Source organism: Orbicella faveolata, unplaced genomic scaffold (assembly GCF_042242905.1).
Source record: "Orbicella faveolata isolate gen_17 unplaced genomic scaffold, um_ofav_v1 contig_34, whole genome shotgun sequence".
Classification (NCBI taxonomy): domain Eukaryota; kingdom Metazoa; phylum Cnidaria; class Anthozoa; order Scleractinia; family Merulinidae; genus Orbicella; species Orbicella faveolata.
The window spans coordinates 82,501-109,825 of NW_028301563.1; the positions used below are offsets into that span (position 1 = coordinate 82,501).

At 45.1% G+C, this 27,325-nt stretch overlaps 3 protein-coding genes across 3 annotated transcripts in view; all 3 read right to left on the minus strand.

Moving 5' to 3' along the window:
- Window positions 1–7,226: 7,226 nt before the first annotated feature.
- LOC149104184 (uncharacterized) lies at window positions 7,227–8,000 on the minus strand. Its single transcript, XM_089271397.1, has one exon. It carries the CDS (start codon window positions 7,998–8,000, stop codon window positions 7,227–7,229), a length of 774 nt encoding a protein of 257 aa, XP_089127523.1.
- A 785-nt stretch (window positions 8,001–8,785) lies between these two features.
- Window positions 8,786–10,684, minus strand: LOC149104185 (uncharacterized). The gene is made up of 2 exons (XM_089271398.1): window positions 9,735–10,684; window positions 8,786–9,635 (listed from the first exon to the last, which is right to left on the minus strand). The coding sequence occupies exons 1-2, from the start codon at window positions 10,682–10,684 to the stop codon at window positions 8,786–8,788; spliced, it is 1,800 nt and encodes a 599-aa protein (XP_089127524.1).
- A 13,088-nt stretch (window positions 10,685–23,772) lies between these two features.
- The window catches only part of LOC149104186 (uncharacterized), a 34,101-nt gene continuing 30,548 nt past the window's right edge, over window positions 23,773–27,325 (minus strand). Inside the window, exons 12-13 of the mRNA XM_089270761.1 lie at window positions 27,203–27,320; window positions 23,773–24,554 (exon numbers count right to left, since the gene is read on the minus strand). Of these exons, the coding sequence (XP_089126887.1) occupies window positions 24,523–24,554; window positions 27,203–27,320 (150 nt within the window). The 3' untranslated portion in view covers window positions 23,773–24,522. The remainder of the gene's footprint in view (window positions 24,555–27,202; window positions 27,321–27,325) is intronic.

Genomic DNA, 27,325 nt, shown 5'->3' on the forward strand with positions numbered 1-27,325 from the left:
GAGCGTGCGATCGTTTTACATGTTTCCATTTCACTTTAAACCAAGGCCATCAAAAGTTAGTTTAGAGTCCCCGGGATTGGAAAATATCCTCCAAGCTCCGGGAAATCGAGCCAAACTTGGTCAAAATCACGATGGGCGTAAGACGGTTTCGCTACTCTTTCAGTCTTAAAGAGAGATGGGGCTACATTTGCTGTGTCCATTTCACTGCAAACCAAGGCAAGCAGGAGCTAGTTTAGAGTCCCCGGGACTGGAAAATATCCCCCAAGTTCCGGGAAATAGAGCCGAAGTTGGGCAAAATCACGATGCGCGCAACGCGGTTACGCATACTCTATGAGACTTCAAGTAAAATGGGGTTATATTTCGGCCCAGAAGCTCCAAAGTGAGCGTTCAAAAAGTTTTGCTGTGTCCATATCACTGCAAACCATGGCCATCAGGAGTTAGTTTAGAGTCCCCGGGACTGGAAAATATCCCCAAGTTCCGGGATATCGAGCCCAAGTTGGGCAAAATCACGATGGGCGCAAGGCGGTCTCGGCTACTGTATGATTCGTCAAGTGAAGTGGGGCTATATTTCGGCCGAGAAGCTCGAAAGTGAGCGTTCAAAAAGTTTTGCTGTGTCCATATCACTGCAAACCATGGCCATCAGGAGTTAGTTTAGAGTCCCCAGGACTGGAAAATATCCCCCAAGTTCCGGAATATCGAGCCCAAGTTGGGAAAAATCACGATGGGCGCAAGGCGGTCTCGGCTACTCTATGATTCTTAAAGTTAAGTGGAGCTATATTTCGGCCGAGAAGCTCGAAACCGAGCGTTCAAAAACTTTTGCTGTGTCCATTTCACTGAAAACCAAGGCAATCAGAAGTTAGTTTAGAGTCCCCGGGACTGAAAAATATCCCCCAAGTTCCAGGAAATCGAGCCAAAGTTGCTGAAAGTCACGATACGCGTAAGGCGGTCTCAGCTAGTCTTTAAGTTTTTATAAGAAGTGGGGCTATTTTTCGGCCCAGAAGCTCGAAACCGAGCGTCCGCTCCTTTTACCTGTGTTCATTTCACTGAAAACTAAGGCAATCAGGAGTTGGTTTAGAGTCCCCGGGACTGGAAAATATCCCCAAAGTTCCGGCATATTGAGCCAAAGCTGCTCAAAATCACTATGCCCGTAAGGTGGTCTCGGCTACTCTTTCTGTCTTAAAATGAAGTGGCGCCATATTTCGGCCCAGAAGCTCGCCACCGAGCGTGCGCTCCTTTTGCCTGTGTCCATTTCACTGAAAACTAAGGCCATCAGGACTTAGTTTAGAGTCTCCGGGACTGGAAAATATCCCCCAAGTGTCGGCAAATTGAGTCAAAGTTCCTCAAAATCACGATGCACGTAAGGCGGTCTCGGCTACTCTTTATGTCTTAAAATGAAGTAGGGCTATATTTCGGCCTCGAAGCTCAACACCGAACGTGCGCTCCTTTTACCTGTGTCTATTCTTCTGAAAACTAAAGCCTTCAGGAGTTAGTTTAGAGTCCCCGGGACTGGAAAATATCCCCCAAGTTTCAGCAAATCGAGCCAAAGTTGCTCAAAATCACGATGCGCGTAAGGCGTCTCGGCCACTCATTCAGTCTTGAAATGAAGTGGGGCTATATTTCGACCTAGAAGCTCGACAGCGGGCGTGCGCTCCTTTTCCCTGTGTCCATTTCACTGAACGCTAAGGCCATCAGGAGTTAGTTTAGAGTTCCCGGGACTGCAAAATATCCCCCAAGTTCCGGCAAATCGAGCCAAAGTTGCTCAAAATCACGATGCGCCTAAGGCGGTCTCGGCCACTCTTTCAGCCTTAAAATGAAGTGGGGCTATATTTGGACCTAGAAGCTCGACACCGAGGGTGCGCTCCTTTTGCCTGTGTCCATTTCTCTGAAAACTAAGGCCATCAGGAGTTAGTTTAGAGGCCCCAGGACTGGAAAATATCCCCCAAGTTCCGGGAAATCGAGGCGAAGTTGGGTAGGAGCACGATGCGCGCAAGGCGGTCTCGGCTAGTCTATGAGTGTCAAAGTGAAGTGGGGCTATATTTCGGCCCAGAAGCTCCAAAGTGCGCGTTGAAAAAGTCTTGCTTTGTCCAATTTACTGCAAACCAAAGCAATCAGGAGTTACTTTAGGGTCTCCAGATCTGGAAAATATCGCCCAAGTTCCGGGAAATTTAGCCGCAGTTGGTCAAAATCACGATGCGCGCAAGGCGGTCTCAGCTACTCTATCAGTCTTAAAGTGAAGTGGGGCTATATTTCGGCCAAGAAGCTCGAAAGTGAGCGTTGAAAAAGTTTTTTTGTGTCCATTTCACTGCAAAGGATGCATGTAAGGCGGTGTCGACTACTCTTTCAGTGTTAAAATGAAGTGGGGCTATATTTCGGCCTAGAAGCTCGACACCGAGGGTATGCTCTTTCTACCTGTGTCCATTTCACTGAAAACTAAGGCCATCAGGAGTTAGTTTAGAATCCCCGGAAGTGGAAAATATCCGCCAAGTTCCGGCAGATCGAGCCAAAGTGGCTCAAAATCACGATGCGCGTAAGGCGGTCTGGGCTACTCTTCAAGTCTTAAAATGAAGTGGGGCTATATTTCGCCCTAGAAGCTCGACACCGAGCGTGCGCTGCTTTTACCTGTGTCCATTTTGCTGAAAACTAAGGCCGTCAGGAGTTAGTTTAGAGTCCCTGAGACTGGAAAGTATTCCCCAACTTTTGGGCAAAAGGAGCCAAACTTGCTCAAAATAACGATGCATGTAAGGCGGTGTCGGCTACTGTTTCAGTGTTAAAATGAAGTGGGGCTATATTTCGGCCTAGAAGCTCGACCCGAGCGTGCGCTCCTTTTACCGGTGTCCTTTTAACTGAAAACTAAGGCCATCAGGAGTTAGTGTAGAGTCTCCGGGAGTAGAAAATATCCCCCAAGTTCCGGCAAATCGAGCCGAAGTTGGTCAAAATCACGATGTTCGTAAGGCGCTCTCGGTTTCTCTTTTAGTCTCCAAGGGAAGTGGGCTATATTTCGGCAAAGAAGCTCGAAAATGAGTATTGAAAAAGTTTTGCTGTCTCAATTTCACTGCAAACCAAGGCAATCAGGAGTTAGTTTAGAGTCCCCGGGACTGGAAAATATCCCCAAGTTCCGGCAAATCGAGCCGAAGGTAGCCAAAATAACGATTCGCGTAACGCGGTCTGGGCTACTCTTTCAGTCTTAAGATGAAGTGGGGCTATATTTCGGCCCAGAAGATCGAAAGTGAGCGTTCAAAAGGTTTTGCTGTGTCCATTTCACTCCAAACCATGGCCATCAGGAGTGAGTTTAGAGTCCCCTAAACTAGAAAATATCCCCCAAGTTCCGGTAAACCGAGCCGAAGTTGGTGAAAATCACGATGCGCGTAAGGCGGTCTGGTCTATTCTTTCAGTCTTAAAGGTAAGTGCTGCTATAACTCGGGCCAGAAGCTCGAAAGTGAGGGTTCAAAAAGTTTTGCTATGTCCACTGCAAACCAAGGCCCCATAAGTTAGTTTAGAGTTCCCGGGACTGGAAAATATCCCCCAAGTTCCGGGAAATGGAACCAAAGTTGGTTAAAATCACGATGCGCGTCAGGCAGTCTTGGCTACTCTTTCAGTCTTATAATGAAGTGCGGCTCTATTTCGGACTAGAAGCTCGATACCGAGCGTGCGCTCCTTTTTGCCGCTGTCAATTTCACTGAAAACTAAGGCCATCAGGAGTTAGTTTAGAGTCCCCGGGAGTCGAAAATATCCCCCAAGTTTTGGCAAATCGAGCAATAGTGGCTCAAAATCACGATGCGCGTAAGGCGGTCTCGGCTACTCTTTGAGTCCTTAAATGAAGTGGGGTTATATTTCGGCCTAGAAGCTCGACACTGAGCGTGCGATCCTTTTACCTGTGTCCATTTCACTTAAAACTAAGCCATCAGGGGTTAGTTTCCAGTCACTGGGACTGGAAAATATCCCCTAACTTCCGGGAAATCGAGCAAAAAAGGCTCAAAATCATTATGCGCGTAAGGCGGTCTCTACTACTCTTTCAGTTTAAAATGAAGTGGGGATATATTTCGACCTAGAAGCTCGACACATAGAGTGCGCTCCTTTTACTTGTGTCCATTTCACTAAAAACTAAGGCCATCAGGAGGTAGTTGATAATCCCCTGGACTGGAAAATATCCCCCAAGTTTTGGCAAATCGAGCCATAGTGGCTCAAAATCACGATGCGCGTAAGGCGGTTTCCTCTAATCTTTCAGTTTTAAAATGAAGTGGGGCTATATTTCGGCCTAGAAGCTCGACACCGAGCGTGTGCTCCTTTTACCCGTGTCCATTTCACTGAAAACTAAGGCCATCAGGAGTTAGTTTAGAGTTCCTGAGACTGGAAAATATCCCCCAAGTTTCAGCAAATCGACCCAAATATGCTCAAAATCACGATGCGTGTAAGGCGGGCTTGGCTACTTTTTCAGTCTTAAAATAAAGTGGGGCTATATTTCGGTATGGAAGGTTTAAACCGAACGTGCGCTCCGTTTCCCTGTGTCCATTTCACTGAAAACCAAGGCTATCAGGAGTTAGTTACGAGTCCCGGGGACTGGAAAATATCCTCCAAGTTCCGGCAAATCGAGCCAAAGTTTTTCAAAATCACGATGCGCGCAAGGCGGTCTCGGCGACTTTTTCAGTCTTAAAATGAAGTGGGGCTATATTTCGGCCAAGAAGCTCAACATTGAGCGTGCGCTTCTTTTGCCTGTGTCAATTTCACTGAAAAGTAAAGCCATCAGGAGGTAGTTTAGAGTCCGCTGGACTGGAAAATATATTTCAAGTTCCGCCAAATCAAGCCAAAGTTGCTTAAAATCACGGTGCGCTTAATTCGGTCTCGGCTACTTTTTCAGTCTTAAAATGAAGTTGGGCTCTATTTCCGCCTAGAACCTCGACACCGAACCTGCGCTCCTTTTGCCTGTGTCCGTTTCACTGAAAACTAAGGCCATCAGGAGTTAACTTAGAGTCCCAGGAACTGGAAAATGTTCCCCAAGTACCGCCAAATCAAGCCAAAGTTGTTTAAAATCCGGATGCACCTACTGCGGTCTCGGCTCGTTTTTCAGTCTTGAAATGAAGTGGGGCTATATTTCCGCCTAGAAGCTCCTGTCTCCATTTCACTGAAACCTAAGGCCATTTGAAGTTGGTTTAGAGTCCCCGGTACTTAAAAAATATCCCCGAACTTTTGCCAAATGAAGGCAAAGTTGCTCAAAATCATGACGGGCGTAAAGCGGTCTCGGCTACTTTTTCAGTCCTAAAATGAAGTGGCGCTATATTTCGGCCTACAAGCTCGACAACGAGCGTGCCCTACTTTTGCCTGTGTCCATTTCACTGAAAGCTAAGGCCATCATAAGTTAACTTAGAGTCCCAGGGACTGGAAAATATTCCCCAAATTACAGCAAATCAAGCCAAAGTTGCTCAAAATCACGATGCGGGTAGGGCGGTTTGGGCTACTCTTTCAGTCTTGAAATGAAGTGGGGCTATATTTCGGCCTAGAAGCTCGACACCGATTGTGCGCTCCTTTTGTTTGTCTCCATTTCACTTAAAACTAAGGCCGACAGGAGTTAATTTAGAGTCCAGGGGACTGAAAGAAGTACCCCAAGTTCCGGGAAATCAAGCCGAAGTGGGTCAAAATCACGATGCGCGTAAGGCGGTCTCCGCTACTCTTTCAGTCTTAAAGTGAATTGGGGCTATATTTTGGCCAGGAGCTCGAAAGTGAGCGTTCAGAAACTTTTGCTGTGTCCATTTCACTGCAAACCAAGACCATCAGGAGTTAACTTGGAGTCCCCGGGACTGGAAAATATCCCCCAAGTCTCGGGAAATGGAGCCGCAGTTGGTCAAAATCACGATGTGCGTAAGGCTGTCTCCGCAACTCTTTCAGTGTTAAAAAGAATTGGGGCTATATTTTGGCCCAGAAGCTCGAACGTGAGCGTTCAAAAAGTTTTGCTGTGTCCATTTCACTGCAAACCAAGGCCGTCAGGAGTTAGTTTAGAGTCCCCGGGACTGGAAAATATCCCCCAAGTTCCGGCAAATCGAGCCGAAGTTGGTCAAAGTCACGATGCGCGTAAGGCGGTCTCCGCTACTCTTTCAGTCTTAAAGTGAAGTGGGGCTATATTTTGGCCCACAAGCTCGAAAGTGAGCCTTCAAAAAGTTTTGCTGTGTCCATTTTACTGCAAACTAAGGCCATCAGGAGTTAGTTTAGAGTCCCCGGGACTGGAATATATCCCCCAAGTCTCGGGAAATGGAGCCGCAGTTGGTCAAAATCACGATGTGCGTAAGGCTGTCTCCGCAACTCTTTCAGTGTTAAAAAGAATTGGGGCTATATTTTGGCCCAGAAGCTCGAACGTGAGCGTTCAAAAAGTTTTGCTGTGTCCATTTCACTGCAAACCAAGGCCGTCAGGAGTTAGTTTAGAGTCCCCGGGACTGAAAAAATATCCCCCAAGTTCCGGCAAATCGAGCCGAAGTTGGTCAAAGTCACGATGCGCGTAAGGCGGTCTCCGCTACTCTTTCAGTCTTAAAGTGAAGTGGGGCTATATTTTGGCCCACAAGCTCGAAAGTGAGCCTTCAAAAAGTTTTGCTGTGTCCATTTTACTGCAAACTAAGGCCATCAGGAGTTAGTTTAGAGTCCCCGGGACTGGAAAATATCCCCCAAGTTCCAGGAAATCGAGCCGAAGCTGGTCAAAATCACGATGCGCGTAAGGCGGTTTTGGCAACTCTTTCATTCTTAAAGTGAAGTGGGGCTATATATTTGCCCAGAGGCTCGAAGGTGAGCGTTCAAAAAGCTTTGCTGTGTGCATTTCACTGCAAACCAAGGCCTTGAATAGTTTGTTTAGAGTCCCCGGATGAAAACTCCACGGTTTGATCTTGACCTTTACCTCAGAGTTCCTCAGCGTCGTACAGTTTTTCTTAGCCTTAATATGCGTTTCTACGCATCACATCTCAATCTACGTTCGATTCGAAATTCTGTGAGCTCTCTTACGAAACTTTCCTCGCGAACTTCGGGAACTAACTTATACACTAATTCTGAAAGAGTAAAGTTGAACGCACTTATTCAAAACGAAATATCACGTTGACGCGAACTTATCACATCAGTCGGATTCTATTGATATTCTATTCGATGGATGTTCATTTCACTTGTCAATTGTTCGAATTCAGGTGCTAGCAGGCGATCTTAAAATATTTTCGCTCGACACGCATAGAAAAGACACGACAGCGGCCCCGTAAACGTCAGTCCAAACCTTTGCCAATCGTGGTAAGTGTCTGTCCTAGCCATCCAAGAGACAGCTTAACAACAGGGCGGTATAACTCCGTGCTGGAAGTCTTTACCTTGGCGGATCGCACTCTTGAATCTCTTCCCACAAAGACCTCTGTTACATGACCCAAATTCCACTTGTTACGGGGAACATTCTCTTCCAAAATGAGCACGATATCTCCCACTCTAACATTTCGTTGATCCTTCAGCCACTTTTTTCGTTCGAACAAGGTCGGTAAATATTCGCTAATCCACCTTTTCCAAAAGACGTCGGTCAGGTATTGCATCTTTCTCCATTGCTTCCTGCCTAGATGGTCTTCCCTGATAAAAATTCCTGGAGGCAATCCAGCCGCCTTTCTTTGCAGCAAGAAGTGATTGGGGGTCAACGCTTCCAAGTCGGCAGGGTCATCCGACGCTGCTACAATCGGGCGGTTGTTCATAATGAATTCCACTTCGGTGAACAGAGTTCGCAACGCAATCTCACTGAGCAATCTGTCTCCCACGATAACCTTCAGGTGCTTCTTCGCACTCTGCACCAGTCTTTCCCAGACTCCAGACATGTGCGCCGCTTTAGGAGGGTGAAAAGTCCAGTTGACTCCTTTCTGCTGCAATTCTTGGTAGATCTTAGTGTTGTTCCAGCCCCTGATTGCTTCTTTTAATTCACGCTCCGCCCCAACAAAGTTAGTACCTCTGTCCGATCTGATCTCCTCAGGAGGTCCCCTTCGGCTGATAAACTGTCGCAAGGCCATGATGAAATCGTCGATCTCCAATGACGGTACTAGCTCCAGGAAAACGGCTCGCGTTGTTAAACAAGTGAATAGGCATCCCTAGCGTTTTGCTGAACTGCGGCCTCAAAAACCATTAGTGGCCCGAAGAAATCGACACCGGAGAATGTAAAGGGTGGCTTGTACGGTTGCAATCTCTCTTTAGGAAGGGGAGCCATAACCTGCTTCATTGGCCTCTCATTTATCCTGCGACACTTGAAGCAACTTCTAATGATATTCTTCGCCAAACCTCTGCCTCCGAGTATCCAGAACATTTTTCTCGTCCGCGCTAGGGTTTGCTCTCTACCAGCATGGGCCAGACTTTCGTGACAGTAGCGAACAATCAGCTGACTAATGTGGTGTTTCTTTGGGAGTATGATCGGGTGCTTTTCGTGGTAGGACAGTACAACTGCTTCCTCCAGCCGGCCTCCAACACGAAGAACCGCCTCTGCCAGCACCGGTTTCAACTTCGCAAGTCTGCTGGAACTCTTTACATCCTTGTTGGCTTTGAGGTCTCTCAGCTCTTCAGCGAAACTTTGAGCCTGAATTAACCTCATGATTAGCAGGGTTGCCTCACGTAGCTCCTCTATGGTTAGTGCTTCTGTATTTGAAGAGGTTTTCCGGTTCTTTAGCCAATGGCAAAAGCGCACTAGCCAAGCAACGCAACGTTGCAACTTTAACCACGAGCTATAGTGAGTCATCATCCTGTAAACGCATGGGGCTTCTGACTTGAGTCCAGCGTCAGGGTTTTCAATCTTGATTGAATGAACTTACACTTCATCCCGAACTTCAGGATCGTCTTGTGAGACTTCGCCAATCTCTGCTTGAGGCCAATTCTCTTCTGATTCCCATAGAAACTCTGGTCCTTTCCACCAACGATACTGATCGGTCAATTTCTGGGGCTTCAAACCACGGGAAGCGTCGTCGACTGGATTCAATTTTCCTGGGCAGTGTCTCCATCGGTCTAGGCTGGTTATCTCACGAATCTCAGTAATCCTGTTGGCTACGTAGGCGTGAAAACGTTTACTTTCGTTCTTGATGTACTGCAAGGTAGTTTGAGAGTCGGTCCAGAATACTACTCTTTCAATCTTGTAGGTTAACTCCTCTCGACAAACTTGATAAATCCTGGCAGAGAGCGTTCCAGTTTGCAGCTCGAGTCTTGGGATTGAAATCGGTCTCACTGGCATCGCCTTTGACTTGCCAGTCACGAAGGAACATTGAATAGAACCATCCTCATAGACGAACCGCAGATAGGCGCACATGCCGTAACCCTCATCTGACGCGTCAGAGAACTGATGAAGAGAGATTTCTTTGACTTCTCCGCATAGCTGGAAATGGCATCTCGGTATCTGCACCTGCGTCAAAGCGGACAGCTCAGACTTCCATCGTTCCCAATGGGCAAGCTCAAACTCTGGGACAGGATCATCCCATCCTAACTGTAATTTCCACAGTCGCTGCATGATCTTCTTTGCTTCCAGCACGACTGGACAGACAAAACCCACAGGATCGTAAAGGAAACTGATAGCTGACAGGATCCCTCGTTTAGTGACTGGTTTGTCAGGTTTGAAGACTTCAAATTGGAAGACATCTTTCCCGACGTTCCACAGAACACCCAGCGCCCTCTCAATAGGCAACTCATCCAAATATAGGTTTACAGTTGGCCGCGCTCGTTTATCTTCGGGTATGCTCGCTAACTCTTCTCGACTATTGCTCGTTCACTTAGTTAGACGAAATCCGCCCTTCTCCAGTAGGGCCATCAATTCGTGTGCCAATGAAATCGCTTTGCTGGGTGTTTCTACGGCCTTCAACAGATCGTCAACGTAAAAGTCCTCTTCGACGGACTTAACGGCTTCTTCGCTAAAGATCTTCTTGTTATCGTCAGCGGTTCTTTTGAGACAGTAGTTTGCACAGCTCGGAGAATCTTTCGCACCAAAAATGTGAGAGACCAGCTGGTACTCCTCAGGAGGCTTACGGAAATCAGCGTCTTCCCACCATAAGAAACGAAGGGCGTCGGCGTCCACGGGAGGTACTTTCACCTGAAGGACCATAGATTGTATGTCTGCTGCAAGTACGATGCGTTCTTGTCTGAATCTCAGTAACACACCAAGCAAACTGTTTGTTAAATCTGGCCCTCGATTCAGCTGACTGTTGAGGGAGACCCCATCATGCAATGGTGCGGCATCGAATACCACTCGGATTTTTCCCGGCTTGTGTGCTTGGAAGACGCCATGGTGTGGTAGGTACCACGTCCTGGGACTTCGAGCCGCAGCCTCATCTTCCGTCAACTTTCCTGTATATCCTTTTGTCAAAAGGTCATCCATAAAGCTCCGGTACTTACAGCACAACTGCTCATCTGTGCACAGCCGTCTTTTCAGGGCACGAAGTCTAGCTACAGCGGTCATTCGGTTGTTTGGGAACCACGGATTCTCGTGCTTCCACAGCATTCCTACCTCGTAGTGGCCATCTACTAGGCGAACAGAACTGTTCAGCTTGCCTAAGGCTTCTCGATCCTGAACTGACATCCCTTTCCTACTGCTGCTGATCGAATCAATGTTCTCCAAACCAAGAAACTGACTCATTTGTTGGTCTAACATCTCGCTGCCATACTTCAGAAAGTTTACATTTACTTTGTCAGATTGGCTTCTAATGTTGCTATTAAGCGGACCCATGATGGCCCACCCAAGTAGAGTACGAACAGCATATGGTTCTCCCGCTCCACCAACGCGAACTTCCTCCTGTATCTGGGCTTCCGGGACATTTGCTCCTATTAGCAACGTAACTTCTTCTCCACTATTCTCTGGAGGCTGTATGTCCTTTAAGTGTTCCCATTTCCACAGGTCCTACGGCCTAGACATGTTCACATTAAGGCGTTCAAAAACCTTGACATCCTTAATCTGAATTCGATGGCCTTCTGGACCTTCCATTGGTAAAACTGCCAGGTCCACTTTGCCTGCACGTACTGTTGACTCCCCAGTCAAGGTACAAACTGCCAAGGACTCGAAGCTCTTCACTCTCAACTTCAGTTTGTCAGCGGTAGGTTTAGCAATAAACGACTCTTCGCTTCCCATATCGAGCAACGCCCATGTGTTCACTAAGTTCCCATTTTCTCCTTCCACCCTTACAGGGACCACTTGCAGAGCAACTTTATGCGAGGTGAACGCCGTCGGACTGCACGCCTTGTAGGATGCGGACTTGGCAAAATGCACCGTACTGATCATTGGGGTTTCACTGGTAGCTTGGTCACAGGTGAAGGCAGCGGAGGTACCACCATCGGCCGTCATCACGTTCGCGGATACTCTAACATGGTCCTGGTTTTGACTAGAGGAGAATGTACTACCACCGCCCATCATAGTGCTAGCGGTTACCTTGACTTGGTCTTGGCTTTGGTAAGGGGGGTCAACACACTGCGACGCGGCGTTGGGCAAGAGGAGGTGATGTTTCTGTGGGCACAGGTTGCACTTCGATTTGGCAAGGCATTGGGAAACGAAGTGTCCCTTCCTCAGGCAGTTTAAACAAAGACCTCTACCTCGAACAAAGATTCGTCGTTGTCTCACAGTCATGTTCTTAAATTTATCGCAATCGGCCAACTTGTGGGATGCCTCGCAATTCATACATTTAACTGGGCGGCCTGTACCTCGTGAACCATTCTGGCCAGGCAGAGAAAGCTGCGTTGCTAGCGCAGTCACTTTACCGTCAGTTCTGCCCGGAGGAGGCACTTTCGAATTTCTCTTGCCAGATACATTCGCCGCTCTGCTTGTTTCGCCAATTCGTCCAAAGATTGGATCGTTTACAGCATCTGCGCGTTTCTCTACGAACTCCACAAGGTCTTTAAAGCTCGGCAACATGCCCCGCTCGCGGATCCGTTGCACTTCATCCCTCCATCTAGCCTGATGGACAGTTGGAAGCTTTCTGGACATTCTTCCGAGGTTCGACAGGTTCATTTCTGACAGGGCGTTCATTTCTTTCAGAGTCTCGTATAAGGTTCTGCTACAATCTGCAAACTCTCTCAGGCCCTCTCTGTCACTGTTTGAAATGTTTGGTCCTTCAATTAAAGCATCAACACATGCTTTGGCTATCATGTGTGGCTGGCCAAATCGTAGCTCCAATAATCGCATGGCTTTCTTAACTCCACCAGGCGAGCCTTCGAATCCTGCTACAGCCTATTTTGCGTTGCCCTCGAGAAACTGCAGCAGACGGGACATCTTTTGTGCGTCAGACAGACTCTGAGACTCCACCATTTGATGGAAACGTGTTTTGAATTTGAAGAACTCACACAGATCTCCGGAAAACTTTACCACCTCTAAGGGGGGCAAGCTCGCACCCGTAGCAATCAGGTTCATATTAGTGACAACACTCTCGAGAACACTAGTACTGTCAGTATTAATAACCTTAAATGAAGCTCCGCGTTCACCATCTGGCTGAGGAAAAGGAGGAGCCCTAGGGTTTAATGCTGATCTTGGAACCTCCTCAAGAAGTCTTGGATCTGGAACGCTGGTACGCGGCTGAGACCCTTTCAGCTAAGTTTCAGGAATAAATGGTTCAAGCTTCTCATTTACTCGCGGATTAGAGTACTGGACTACCTTCTCCAAAGCAGCTGGCTCAGTAGATGGTTCGTTGACGATAGGCACTTCTTCAGACCCTTCGCTTCCCCTGTCTAAATCCAAATGTTCGTAAAAACGAGTCTTTATCCGAGCTAAATCAGCCTCGTCCTCGGCGTCAGCTGTCTCATTTTCTAACTGTAACAGCTGCTGTTTCAACTTTCTCTCTTTAGCTCTCTTTAACTGAGCCAATTTCGCTTCGGCCAAAACGCTTTCTACTGCAGCATTTTCACGTGATCTTGAACCACTACTTGAACTACGACTTGAACGTCTCGATTTTCGAGAACCAGTCAATACGGAACTTTGTGCATCTCTAGGAAAACTAACACGTTCTTCGGAAATACCTGGTTGCTGAGCTGGAAGCGCTCTGCCTCCTGTTCCTCTACTCTGAAGTTCTGCACGGGTCAGGAACTGCTCAATCAGAAAGCTGTATCTTTCGTACGCTCAAGTCTGATCATTGAAGCGATATCTTTCATTCGCTCTTTCAATATCGTCCGATAAATGGCTCCGATAAATGACCTTTTCCAGACAGTAATCCTTTCTTTCGGCGCTCCTTGTTCCCGAACATCGTCGCTTTCGGCCAAGCGGTGCGGCTCCATTCGCAGAAATTATCTGTTCAACCGCAGGATTTTGAAGAATGAAAACTCCACGTTTTAATCTTGACCTTTACCTCAGAGTTCCACAGCGTCGTACAATTTCTCTTAGCCTTAATATGCGTTTCTACGCATCACATCTCAATCTACTTTCGATTCGAAATTCTCTGAGCTCTCTTACGAAACCTTCCTCGCGAACTTCGCGAACTAACTTACATACTAATTCTCAAAGAGTAAAGTTGAACGTACTTATTCAAAACAAAATATCACGTGGACGGGAAACTTATCACATCAGTCGGATTCTATTGATATTCTATTCGATAGATGTTCATTTGACTTGACAATTATTCGAATTCACGTCCTAGCAGGCGTTCTGAAAATATTTTCGCTCGACACGCATACAAAAGACACGACACCGGGACTGCAAAATATCCCCCAAGTTCCCGGAAATCGAGCCGAAGTTGGTCAAAATCACCATGCGCGTAAGGCGATCTCGGCTACTCTTTTAGTCTTAAAGTTAAAGGGGGCTATATTTCGGCCCACAAGCTCGAAAGTGAGCGTTCAAAAAGTTTTGCTGTGTACATTTGACTGCAAACCAGGCCCATCAGGAGTTAGTTTAGAGTCCCTGGAACTGGAGATGATCCCCCAAGTTCCGGCAAATCGAGGAAAAGTGGCTGAAAATCACGATGCGCGTAAGGCGGTATCGGCTACTCTTTCAGTCTTAAAATAATAATAATAATAATAATAATAATAATAATAGACTTGTATAGCGCTAGAACTATACAAACATACTCAAAAGCGCTTTACATTAAGTTAAAATAAATGAATAAATGGAAATCACTAAACTTTAAAACTATTACAACAACTATGCTAAACTTTAAAACTATTTCCACAAGTCAAAAGCTTTCTTAAAAAGAAATGTTTTCAGTTGCTTTTTGAAAATGGCGAGGCTGCTACTTGTTCTTATAGTTAATGGCAGCGAGTTCCATAAAACAGGTGCAGCATGAGCAAAGGCCCGATCCTCAAGTGTAGAGCAGTTGACTTTTGGAACAACCAGAAGAGATTTTGCAGACGAACGAAGAGCGTAATTAGTAGCTGGTTTCAGGGATAAAAGATCATTTATGTAGGAAGGACTTTGGTTGTGTAGTGCCTTGTAAACAAGAAGAAGCAATTTAAACTGAACTCTAAACGATACTGGGAGCCAATGTAAGTCGATAAGAGCGGGTGTGATATGATCAAATTTCGCAATCCGAAAAATCACTCTAGCCGCGGCATTCTGAACTTTCTGTAAACGATCAATCTGGTATTTAGGTAGACCAAATAGAAGTGCATTGCAGTAATCAAGGTGCGAAGATAGAAAGGCGTGGATCAGTGTCTTTGTGGATTGCGCAGTAAGGAATTTTCTGATCTGTCTTATGTTGTATAGTCCGCGAAAAGCCTTGCTACAAATCTTGCCAATGTGAACATTCATTCGCATATGAGCATCGAACCAGGCCCCAAGGTTCCGGACGCTTTCTAACGGTTTAATGACAGTGTCGCCAATGATAATAGAATCAATAGATGTTTTTTCAAGTTGTTGACGGGAGCCAATAATTAGAAATTCAGTTTTCGCGTCATTGATCATTAGACGATTACCAATAAACCAAGAGCGGACATCAGCGATGCACTTTTCAATGACAGAGACAGCGTTAAATTCCGAATGGATAGAACATGGTCGGAAGGAAAGGTAAATCTAGGTGTCGTCAGCATAACCATGGACGGAAGGGAGGTGCTGTGAAATAATGTTAAAGAGACGGGAGACGTAGAGAGAGAAAATGAAGTGAGGCTATATTTCGACCTAAAAGCTCGACACCGAGCGTCCGCTCCTTTTACTTTTCTCCATTTCACGGAAAACTAAGGCCATTAGGAATTAGTTTAGAGTCCAAACGACTGGAAAATATCTCCCAAGTTCCGGGAAATCGAGCCAAAGTTGCTCAAAATCACGATGCGTGTACGGCGGTCTCGGCTACTCTTTCAGTCTTAAAATGAAGTGCGGCTATATTTCGACCTACAAGCTCGACACCGAGCGTGCGTTCCTTTTACCTGTGTCCATTTAACTGAAAACTAAGGCCATTAGGAGGTAGTGTAGAGTTGCCGGGACTGGAAAATTTCCCCTAAGTTCCGGCAAATCGAACCAAAATTGCCCAAAATCACGATGTGCGTAAGGCGGTCTCGGCTACTCTTTCAGTCTTAAAATAAAGTGCGGCTATATTTCGACCAAGAAGCGTGAAACCTAACGTGCGCTCCTTTTACCTGTGTCTTTTTCACTGAAAACTAAGGCCATGAGGAGTTAGTTTAGAGTCCCCGGAACTGGAAAAAATCCCCCAAGTTTCGGCAAATCGAGCTAAAGTGGGTCAAAATTACAATGCGCGTAAGGCGGTCTCAGCTACTCTTTCAGTCTTAAAATGAAGTGGGGCTATATTTCGGCGTACAAGCTCGACACCGAGCGTGTGCTCCCTTTACCTGTGTCTATTTCTCTGAAAACTAAGATAATCAGGAGTTAGTATAGAGTCCCCAGGACTGGAAAATATCCCCCAAGTTTCGGCAAATCGAGCCATAGTGCCTCAAAATCACGATACGCCTAAGTCGGTTTCGTTTAGTCTTTCAGTCTTAAGATGAAGTGGGCCTATATTTCGGCCTAGAAGCTCGACACCAAACTTGCGGTCCTTTTACCTGTGTCCATTTCACTGAAAACTAAGGCCATCGGGAGTTAGTTTAGAGTCATCAGGACTGGAAATAATCCCGCAAGTTTCGGCAAATCGAGCTATAGTTGTCTAAAATTACCATACGCGTAAGGCGGTTTCGTCTACTCTATCAGTCCTAAAATTAAGTGGGGCTATATTTTGGCCTACAAGCTCGAAACCGAGCGTGCGTTCGTTTTACCTGTGTCAATTTCACTGAAAACTAAGCCCATGAGGAGTTAGCTTAGAGTCCATGGGAGTGGAAAATATTTCTCAAGTGTCGGCAAATGAAGCCATAGTTGCTTAAAATCAAGATACGCGTAAGACGGTCTCGTCTACTCTTTCAGTCTTAAAATAAAGTGGGGCTTATTTCGACCTAGAAGCTCGACACCGAGCGTGCGCTCCTTTTACCTGTGTCCATTTCACTGAAAACTAAGGCCGTCAGGAGTTAGTTTAGAGTCCCCGGCACTGGAAAATATCTACCAAGTTCCGGCAAATCGAGCCAAAGTTGCTCAAAATCACGATGCGCGTAAGGCAGGTTTTGTCTACTCCTTCAGTCTTAAAGTAAAGTGGGGCTATATTTCGGGCTAGAAGTTCGACACCGAGGGTTCGCCCTTTTTACCTGTGTCTATTTCACTGAAAGCTAAGGCCGTCAGGAGTTAGTGTCGACTTTTTGGGATTGGAAAATATCCCCAAGTTTCGTGAAACCGAGCCATAGTGGCTCAAAATCACGATGCGCGCAAGGCGTTTTTGTCTACTCCTTCAGTCTTCAAATAAAGTGGGGCTATATCTCGGCCTAGAAGCTGGACACCGAGGGTGCGCTCTTTTTACCTCTGTCCATTTTACTGAAAGCTAAGACCATCAGCAGTTAGTTTAGAGTCGCCAGGACTGGAAAATATCCCCCAAGTTCCGGCAAATCGACCCAAAGTGGCTCACAATGACGATGCGCGTAAGGCGGTCTCGGCTACTCTTTCAGTCTTAAAATGAAGTGGGGCTATATTTCGATCTAGAAGCTAGACACCGAGCGTGCGCTCCTTTTACCTGTGTCTATTTCACTGAAAACTAAGATAATCAGGAGTTAGTGTAGAGTCCCCTGGACTGGAAAATATCCCCCAAGTATCCCTCACGTTTCGGCAAATCCAGCCATAGTTGCTGAAACTCACTATACGCGTAAAGAGGTTTCGTCTATTCTTTCAGTTAAAAAATGAAGTGAGGCCATATTTCGGCCTAGAAGCTTGAAACCGAGCGTGCGCTCCTTTTACCAGTGTCCATTTCACTTAAAACTAAGGCCATCTGGAGGTAGTTTAGAGTCTTCGGGACTGGAAAATATCCCCCAAGTTCCCGCAAATGGAGCCAAAGCTGCTTAACATCACGATGCACGTAAGGTGGTTTCGTCTACTCTTTGAGTCTTAAAATAAAGTGGGGCTATATTTCGGCGTAGAAGCTCGACACCGAGCGTGCGCTCCTTTTACCTGTGTCCATTTCACTGTAAACTAAGGCCATCAGGCGTTAGTTTAGAGTCCCAGGGACTGGAAAATATCCCACAAGTTCCCGGTAATCCAGCCAAAGTGTCTGCAAAATCACGACGTTCGCAAGGCGGTCTCGGCTACTCTTTCAGTCTTAAAATGAAGTGGGACTATACCTCGGCCTAAAAGCCTGAAACCGAGCGTGCGATCATTTTAGCTGTGTCCATTTCTCTGGAAACCAAGGCCATCATAAGTTAGTTTAGATTCCCTGGGACTGGAAAATATACCCCAACTTCCGCGAAATCCAGCTAAAGCTGGTCAAAATGACGATGCGCGCAAGGCGGTCTCGGCTACTCTTTCAGTCTTAAAGTGAAGTGGGGCTATATTTCGTCCCAGACGCTCGAAAGTAAGGGTTCAAAAAGTTTTGCTGTGTCCGTTTCACTGTAAACCAAGGCCATCAGGAGTTAGTTTAGAGTCCCCGGGACTGGATAATATCCCCCAGGTTCCGGAAAAGCGAGCCGAAATTGGCCAAAATCACGATGCGCGTAAGGCAGTCTCGGCTACTATTTGAGTCTTAAAGTAAAGTGGGGCTATATTTCGGGCCAGAAGCTCGAAAGTGAGCGTTCAAAAAGTTTTCCTGTGTCCCTTTCACTGCAAACCAAGGCCATCAGGAGTTAGTTTAGAGTCCCCGGGACTGGAAATATCCCCCAAGTTCCGGGAAATCGAGTCGAAGTTGCTTAAAATTACGATGCGCGTAAGGCGGTCTCGGCTGCTCTTTCAGTCTTAAAATAAAGTGGGGCTATATTTCGTCCTAGAAGCTTGACACCGAGCGTGCCTCTCTTTTACCTCTGTCCATTTCACTGAAAACTAAGGCTATCAGTAGTTAGTTTAGAGTCCCCGGGACTGGAATATATCCCCTAAGTTTCGGCAAATCGAGCCATAGTGGCTCAAAATCACGATGCGCGTAAGTCGGTTTCGTCTACTCTTTCAGTCATAAAATAAAGTGGGGCTATATTTCGGCCTTGAAGCCCAACGCCGAGCGTCCGCTTCTTTTACCATTGTCCATTTCACTGAAAACTAAGGCCATCAGCAGTTAGTTTACGGTCTCCGGGACTGGAAAATATTCCCTAAGTCTTGGCAAATCGAGCCATAGTAGCTCAAAATCACGATGCGCGTAAGTCGGTTTCTTCTACTCTTTCAGTCGTAAAATGAAGTGGGGCTATATTTCGGCCTAGAAGCTCGACACCAAGAGTGCGCCCCATTTACCTCTGTCCTTTTCACTGAAAACTAAGACCATCAGGAGTTAGTTTAGAGTCCCCGGGACTGGAAAATATCCCCCAACTTCCGGCAAATCGAGACAAAGTTGCTCAAAATCACGATGCGCGTAAGGCGGCCTCTGCTACTCTTTCAGTCTTAAAATCAAGTGGGGCTATATTTCGGCCCAGAAGCTCCACACCGAGCGTGCGCTCCTTTTAGCTGTGTCTTTTTCATTGAAAAGTAAGGCCATCAGGAGTTAGTTTGGAGTCCCTGCGACTTTAAAATATCCTCCAAGTTCCGGCAAATCGACCCAAAGTGGCTGAAAATGACGATGCGCGTAAGGCGGTCTCGGCTACTCTTTCAGTCTTAAAGTGAAGTGGGGCTGTGCTTCGGCCTAGAAGCTTGACACCGACCGTGCGCTCCTTTTACTTATGTCCATTTCACTGAAAACTAAGCCCATCAGGAATTAGTTTAGAGTCCCCGGGACTGGAAAATATCCCCCAAGTTTCGGCAAATCGAACCGTCTACTCGGGAAATCGAGCCGAAGTTGGTCAAAATCACGATGCGCGTAAGGCGGTCTCGGCTACTCTTTCAGTCTTAAAGTGAAGTGGGGCTATATTTTGGCCCAGAAGCTCGAATGTGAGCGTTCGAAAAGTTTTGCTGTGTCCATTTCACTGAAACATAAGGCCATCAAGAGTTAGTTTAGAGTCCCCGGGACTGGAAAATATCCCCCAATTTCCGGTAAATCGAGGCAAAAGTGCTCAAAATCACGAGGCGCGTAAGGCCGTCTCGGCTACTCTTTCAGTTTTAAAATAAAGTGGGGCTATATTTCGGCCTAGAAGCTCGACATCGAGCGCGAGCTCCTTTTACCTGTGTCCATTTCACTGAAAAGTAAGGCCATCACGAGTTAGTCTAGAGTCCCCGCGAGTGGAAAATATTTTGTAAGTTCCGGCAAATCGAGCCAATGAAGCTCAAATTCACGCGTAAGTAGGTCTGGGATACTCTTTCAGTCTTAAAATGAAATGGGGCTATATTTCGGCCTAGAAGCTCGACACCGAGCGTGCGCTGCTTTTACCTGTGTCTATTTCACTGAAAACTAAGGCCATTAGGAATTAGTTTAGAATCCCCGGGACTGGAAAATTTCCGCTAAGTTCGGGAAAATTGAGCCAGTGTCTTAAAATCACGATGCGCGGAAGGCAGTATCGGCTACTCATTCAATCTTAAAATAAAGTGGGGCTTTATTTCGGCCTAGAAGCTCGACACCGAGCGTGCGCTCCTTTACCTGTGTCCATTTCACTGAAAACTAAGATCATCATGAGTTAGTATAAAGTCCCCAGGACTGGAAAATATCCCCCAAGTTTCGGCAAATCGAGCCATAGTGGCTCAAAATCACGATGCGCGTAAGGCAGTTTCGTCTAGTCTTTCAGTCTTAAAACAAAGTGCGGCTATATTTCGGCGTAGAAGCTTGACACCGAGCGTGCGCTTCTTTTACCTGTGTCCATTTCATTGAAAACTAAGGCCATCAGGAGTTAGTTTAGACTCCCCGGGACTGGAAAATATCCCCCAAGTTCCGGCAAATATAGCGAAAGTTGCTCAAAATCACGATGCGCGTAAGGCGGTCTCGGCTACTCTTTCAGTGTTAAAATGAAGTGGGGCTATATTTCGGCCTAGAAGCTCGACACCGAGCGTACGCTCCTTTGACCTGTGTCCATTTCACTGAAAACTGAGGCCATCAGGAGCTAGTTTAGAGTCCGCGGGACTGGAAAATATTCCCCAAGTTCGGTTAAATCGAGCCAAAGTTTCTCAAAATCACGATGCGCGTAAGGCGGTCTCGGCTACTCTTTCAGACTTAAAATGAAGTGGGGCTATACTTTGGCCTAGAAGCTCGTCACCGAGCGTGCGCTCCTTTTACCTGTGTCCATTTCAATGAAAACTAAGGCCATCAGGAGATAGTTTAGAATCCCCGGGAAAACATCCCTCAAGTTCCGGGAAATAGAGCCAAAGTTGCTCAAAATCACCATGGGCGGAAGGCGGCCTCGGCTACTCTTTCAGTTTCTAAATGAAGTGGGGCTATATTTAGGTCCAGAAGCTCGACACCAAGCATGCGCTCTTTTTACCTGTGTCCATTTCACTGAAAACTAAGGCCATCAGGAGTTAGTTTAGAGTCCCTGGGACCGCAAAGTATCCCCCAAGTTCCGGTAAATCGAGCCAAAGTGGCTCAAAATCACGATGCGCGTAAGGCGGTCTCGGCTACTCTTTCAACTTAAAAGAAAGCGGGACTATATTTGGGCCTAGAAGCTCGACACCTAGCGTGCGCTCCTTTTACCCGTGTCCATTTTACTGAAAACTAAGGCCATGAGGAGTTAGTTTAGAGTCCTTGGGACCTTAAAATAACCTCCAAGTTCCGGCAAATCCACCCAAAGTGGCTCAAAATTACGATGCGCGTAGCGAAGTCTCGGCTACTCTTTCAGTCTTAAAATGAAGTGGAGCTATATTTCGGCCTAGAAGCTCGACACCGAGCGCGAGCTCCTTTTACCTCTGTCCATTTCACTGAAAACTAAGGCCATTACCAGTTAGTCTAGAGTCCCCGGGAGTGGAAAATATTTCATAAGTTCCGGCGAATCGAGCCAATGTGGCTCAAATTCACGATGCGCGTAAGTAGGTCTCGGATACTCTTTCATTCTTAAAATGAAATGGGGCTATATTTCGGCCTAGAAGCTCGACACCGAGCGTGCGCTCCTTTTACCTGTGTCCATTTCACTGAAAACTAACGCCATTAGGAGTTAGTTTAGAGTCCCCGGGACTTGAAAATTTCCCCTAAGGTCGGGAAAATCGAGCCAAAGTGTCTTAAAATCACGATGCGCGTAAGGCAGTCTCGGCTACTCTTTCAGTCTTAAAATAGAGTGGGGCTATATTTCGGCCTAGAAGCTCGACACCGAGTGTACGCTCCTTTTACCTGTGTCCATTTCACTGAACACTAAGATCATCAGGAGTTAGTTTTGAGTCCCCAGGACTTCAAAATATCCCCCAAGTTTAGGCAAATCGAGCCATAGTTGCTCAAAATCACCATGCGCGTAAAGCGGTTTCGTCTAGTCTTTCAGTCTTAAAATAAAGTGCGGCTATATTTCGGCGTAGAAGCTTGACACCGATCGTGCGCTCCTTTTACCTGTGTCCATTTCATTGAAAACTAAGGCCATCAGGAGTTAGTTTAGAGTCCCCGGGACTGGAAAATATCCCCCACTGTTAAAACTCACGTAAGACAGTTGTTAACACCACTTCACAGGGAACACGTGATATACTCTTTAGGATTTTCCGCGTGAATAAATATTAGTGATCGCAAAAGATTGTGTGAAAAATTTATACATGTACTTTGTCCGAGAGAAATAAATGAATGTGTGACATTGCGTGACAAAAAATCCGCGATGATAACTCCGTGATAATTTGTCCACTCCTTAAAAGTTAGACTTTTGCTGGGGGAGGGGGAGGGCACGAATTTTTGCTGTTCAATATTTCAAAACTCCATGGTGACATCGCGTGACAAAAGCAAAAGATTGTGTGAAAAATTTATACGTGTACTTTATCCGAGAGAAATAAATGAATGTGTGACATTGCGTGACTAAAAATCCGCGATCAGAACTTCCTGATAATTTGTCCAGTCCAAATAAGTTATATTTTTGCTCGGGGGAGGGGAGCGGGGAGGGCACGAATTTTCGCTGTTCAATAGTTTAACATCGCGTGACAAGATTGTGTGACAATTTAAATGACAAATAAATGACTGTGGCAAATAAATGAATGTCAGAGATATCGTCCATCGTCCATCGTCTATCGTCCAGAATCTACCGTCTGGGTTTTAGCACATGCCTAAATCTACAATAACTCGCTACATAGGTTTCATTCTTGTAAAGACACATAACTCTGTTTGAAGAAAATAACGAGAGAATATCGCTTAGTTCGAGATTTCAACTTTATTATACTTTACGAAGTTTTTCAGAACGTTTTACTTAGGTGTATTCGTACAGATACATTCGTAATCAAATTCTCTAACCTTTCTACTCTTGTTGCTCAGACGTTCTTGAGCTCATGCTGGGATTTTACTTGGTTCAAGATCACGTCTAAAAATACCATGACGCTTCTGAAGATGCTTTTTATCAAGTTGAAGAGTTGATAGCCCCGGTTGATAGCTCCTTTTAACCTGATTCTTGATAAATTCACTGAAAATGTTGGCTCGTAAATTGATCTCTCATAAGGCTTGCAGACCGACCAGTTCCGAAAACGCCTAACTTCTTTTAGTGTTGGTCTACCGCGAACGGTATGTTCGTTTGTATGGGATTTCATTGCCCTAGAAATCATGGAACCGTGCTAACTTTTCACGACGACAACTTCTGTTGATTCCATGTGCTGTACGCATGGACAGGTGACGCATGCGGTTTAGAGACCAGACGGCGATTTGTGACTGAACGAGGAAAAAAAAAAAACCGAAGCCGAAATTTAAACCCAGGCCTCACTGCCTGGGTAATTACAAGCTTACGAGAGCTGCTACACTACCGCACCAGCCGCCATATTGAACAAGGGCGAGCATTGGCTTGTGGGATTCCACTCAGCCCTCAATGGTGCATGGGATTTGCTAAGAAATTCGTGCATAGGAAAAACTAATTGATGAAAGATATGAAAAAATCTGAGACAGGTAAAATTAATTCCAGACTTAAAAGAAGTAAAAATTAAAATGTAAAATATGCAAAAATAATTCGAAGAATAGATGTAATTATTTACAAGACGCCACAAAAATTTAAAAAAAATTAATTCTGTTTTAGTAAAAATAATTAATGTAATTTTGACCAGAACGGGTGACTATATTTGCATGTTAAGATATTAGCTCAACTGTACAAAACCAATGAAACTAATTTGACTCCCTTTTACAAAACTGGTTGGAACAGTGACATCAAAGAGTTCCTTGCTTAGAAAAGGGCGGGTGAGCCCGCGTGGGTGGTTGTGTGGGAGCATGGGCGGGGGGATTTTACGGGACTAGCTGAAAAGGAACAAAAGGAACAAAGTCCGAATTCAAGAAAACCATTTCACGTAAGCTGGATCAAGAAAATTCGACAACTATTACAACCAGTTACAAATTGTTATTCCCAAACATATTTTATTACTCGAATAATATAAATGCTATAACTACTTTAAGTATGTAACTACTGTAAACGATGTCGGCTAATTCTGAAGCAATTATTTACCGCAGTGGAGTTCGACAGCCTTGAGTAAATATTTTCCCGTTAATGGTTATTCACCGACTTTGAAATGAAAAACTGTCTCAAATCAGCAAGAAAGTCCTGATACAGACAACTATTACTTGCAACTGAGCAGTGCAGGCTGTGGAAATAAATGAGAATACATTTACTGACCACTTCCAAAAAGATGTCTTGACAAAGACTTCAATTCTCCCTATTACTAACGCTACAAATATAAGGCAATCTCTTAGGAGAATTAGCATTTGAAATCAGTGGGGTCAAAACAAAACAAAACAAAACAACAACACTCGTTTGCTCTTTTTCACTGGTGTAAGACCCTTCATAGCCTTGCGAACCCCAGTTCCACCCCTCGTAAAAGAGCGACAAGCCTGGCTTTGCAGGGTGTGAAACAGTTTGGTATAGTTGTCTTCGCCGCATGTTTCGTTTTATTCAAACTCCAGACACTCCTTCAGGCCTCTCTTTATGAACTAACTTTGCAGGGTGTGGAACACTTTCGTGTAACTGTCTTCACATCCTTCGTTTTCCTCACTCCTTCAGCCTTCTCTGTAAACTAACTTTGTAAGGTGTGAAACACTTTGGTATAGCTGTCTTCACATCTTTCGTTTTCTGAAGTCTCCAGACACTCCTTCAGCTTTCTCTCTGTGAACTGGTCAGAACGTCTGTGTGACGAAGACATAAGCACTAATCAGGACCAGACAACATAATAGTGGAACAGGAATTTGGGGATCTGAGGATTAACATCCTCAATGTATTGGATCGAGAGAGTTTGCAAAGCCAAACATGGGAGGATAAAGGGAGTAGTGAGATTACCTTTATTTTAATCTTAGCTCGTAGCTACAAAATTGTCACCTGATCACGACTGACGCCCAACCGAACCTAACATCTGTTAATGAGAAGCACACTTCAGAAACGACAATCCTGAATCGCTAAAAAATTTAAACGTAGGGAAGCAATAACTCGAGCTACTATTGCATTGTTTTGTTTGTTTGTTTTTCTTACCCTTTCTGCCGAACAAACCAACTGACCCGGCACTTTGACGAGAAGGTGATGTGGGAACGAAACATTTCATTGCGATGGCCTTATAATGACAGTTATTGGGAAAATATACCGTTTTGACGTTTATTACACGTAACGCGAAAATTTTATCCCATAAAGCTCATTTGTAGAAATCTGTACGCTTTATTTTCACATGTGAAAAAAACCTATACAGCCTATCAGAATGGCGTACAGCTCTTTCACGTGTGGAAGTATAACCAATCAACGATAGCGTAAAGGCCTTTCCGAGCCAATCAGAATCGTGCATCGTTTACATTCAAATAGCTTTTCAGATTTGGCGACTTTTTAGCGGCGCCGCCTCCAAATTTTTCCGCGGAAATGGCGAAGGCGGAGAAAAGCTCTAGATTTGTGTCGATTGGTTGCTCCCTAAACGAGTTTGTACAGCATCAGGAAAACAAGAGCACATTAAGCAAAACACACAGAGATGTCTCGTTGCTCAAAAAAAAAAATTAGTTTTAAGGAACGAGCTGACAGAGATTAAAAATATTATTGCAAAAGATCTCGACGTGTTAATCGCCAATTTTCTACTTCAAGCTTGAACGAAAGACGGAGAACAACACGAGCCCACATCGCTCAGGTCTTCTGTTTCAAGCTTTGATCGTTATTTCTAAGAAAGAAAGACTATTCCTCAACCATTATGGAAGGAAAGGAGTTCCGAAAGACTAAAGAAGCGTTAGTTGCAAAGCAAAAGGAACTAAAGAAAGAAGGGAAAGGAAATAAACCAAACGCTGCGCGTATGCTAACAGACGAGGAAGCTGATATTCTGTAAGGCCAAGATTTACTCGGTTGCTCTTCATCAGAGGCTCTTATTAACACTATATGGTTAAACAACAAACAGTTCTTCTGGAGTATAACGAAAGACAGACGAAGACAAGAACAGGCGCTGATCCAAAAGCCAAAAATTTTTGCTGTCGTAGGCAGTGAAAGAGATCCTGTCCGGCCTTATGACCTCTATGCTTCTGAAAGACCAGATGACCTGAAGACTCCGAATAGTCCGTTTTATTTAGCAATCGATCACTACAAAAGCTGTGAATACAAAACCTTGATTCAAGTTAGCTCCCATGGGAGTTAATAACAAACTCAAGTCACTTATGCAAATAATGGCAGAAAAAGCTGGATTAGATGCTAGAAATCTCACAAATCATAGCGGAAGGAAAAGGATGATTCAGAAATTGAGTGATCAAGGAGTACCGCCAACGCACATTATGCAAATATCTGGGCACAAGAACGTACAAAGTCTGAACAACTACAGCACTCTGTCAGAGCGACAACAAACAAACAAGTCACTTATGCAAACAACCATTTCCAACATTCTGAGTGGATACCCTGGAGTGTCGGGGCCATTAGGAGTAGGTATTTCCAGTGCTTTGACTCTGAATGCAACTGAAACAGTACAGGATTCCACAACACAGCAGCGCTTGACTCTTTTCTTAGGCGCTTCAATTCAGGGAGGAACTTTTAAGATTTCTGTAAATGCCTTGAACGAAAGTTCCACTTTGTCCTTGCATTCTCAAAGGTCCAAACAAGCGCGTCACTTTGTTATTGAATCAGACAGTGACTAAATGAAAGTTTATCCTATTTATTGGTATCGTACTTACATTTGAAAAAAAAAACTTTTGTAAGTGCATTTTTCCGTTCAGCACTTTATTTTCTTGATGTACATGTACTGCGATATTTTCCATTGCTATTAAATTTGCATTTGGTTGTATTGTTGGTGAGTTTTTTCTTTGTACGGGGTTGTATTCACTCGTTGTTTGTGTCAAAAGACCTCACTCGCTCGTACCTCGCTCGTTCGGGTTTTTGACTCAAACAACTCGTGAATACAACTCCATACGCCGCACTTTCTATGACGTAAACTATATTTGGAGCTCCCTATCAAACTATGCCAAGAATTTTGAAATTTAAAACTCGTCGAATCTTTTACAACCTTTAAACATGAGCGTCCAAATCACCTTTTGAAAGCTACAAGTCAAAGCTACTGTCCAAATTTAAGGGTAAATGAACAAATTCCCTTTGACTTGTAGCTGTCAAAAGGGACCCAAAAGACTATTCGGATGCTTACGTTTAGAAGTCGTGAAAAATTTGGCAATTCATTTTATGTTAAAATTCTTGGATTGTTTTGATAGTCAGCGCTTAGTATAAGCTCTAACTTGATATAAGGTTTAGATATTTACAGTTTAAGTCAGACAAGCTACATCGTTTGGATGCGAGAGGCCTCTAAAGTTAACTACAATACTTTTTTCTACAGTACCTTCTGGGATATATTTTTGCATCTGTCGCTTCCCCAGCACAAACATTTCGGTGTGCGGTGTGCTGTTTCTTGCACACTGGCAAGACTTACAATATTTCTTCTTACACTGGCAACCAATCTGCA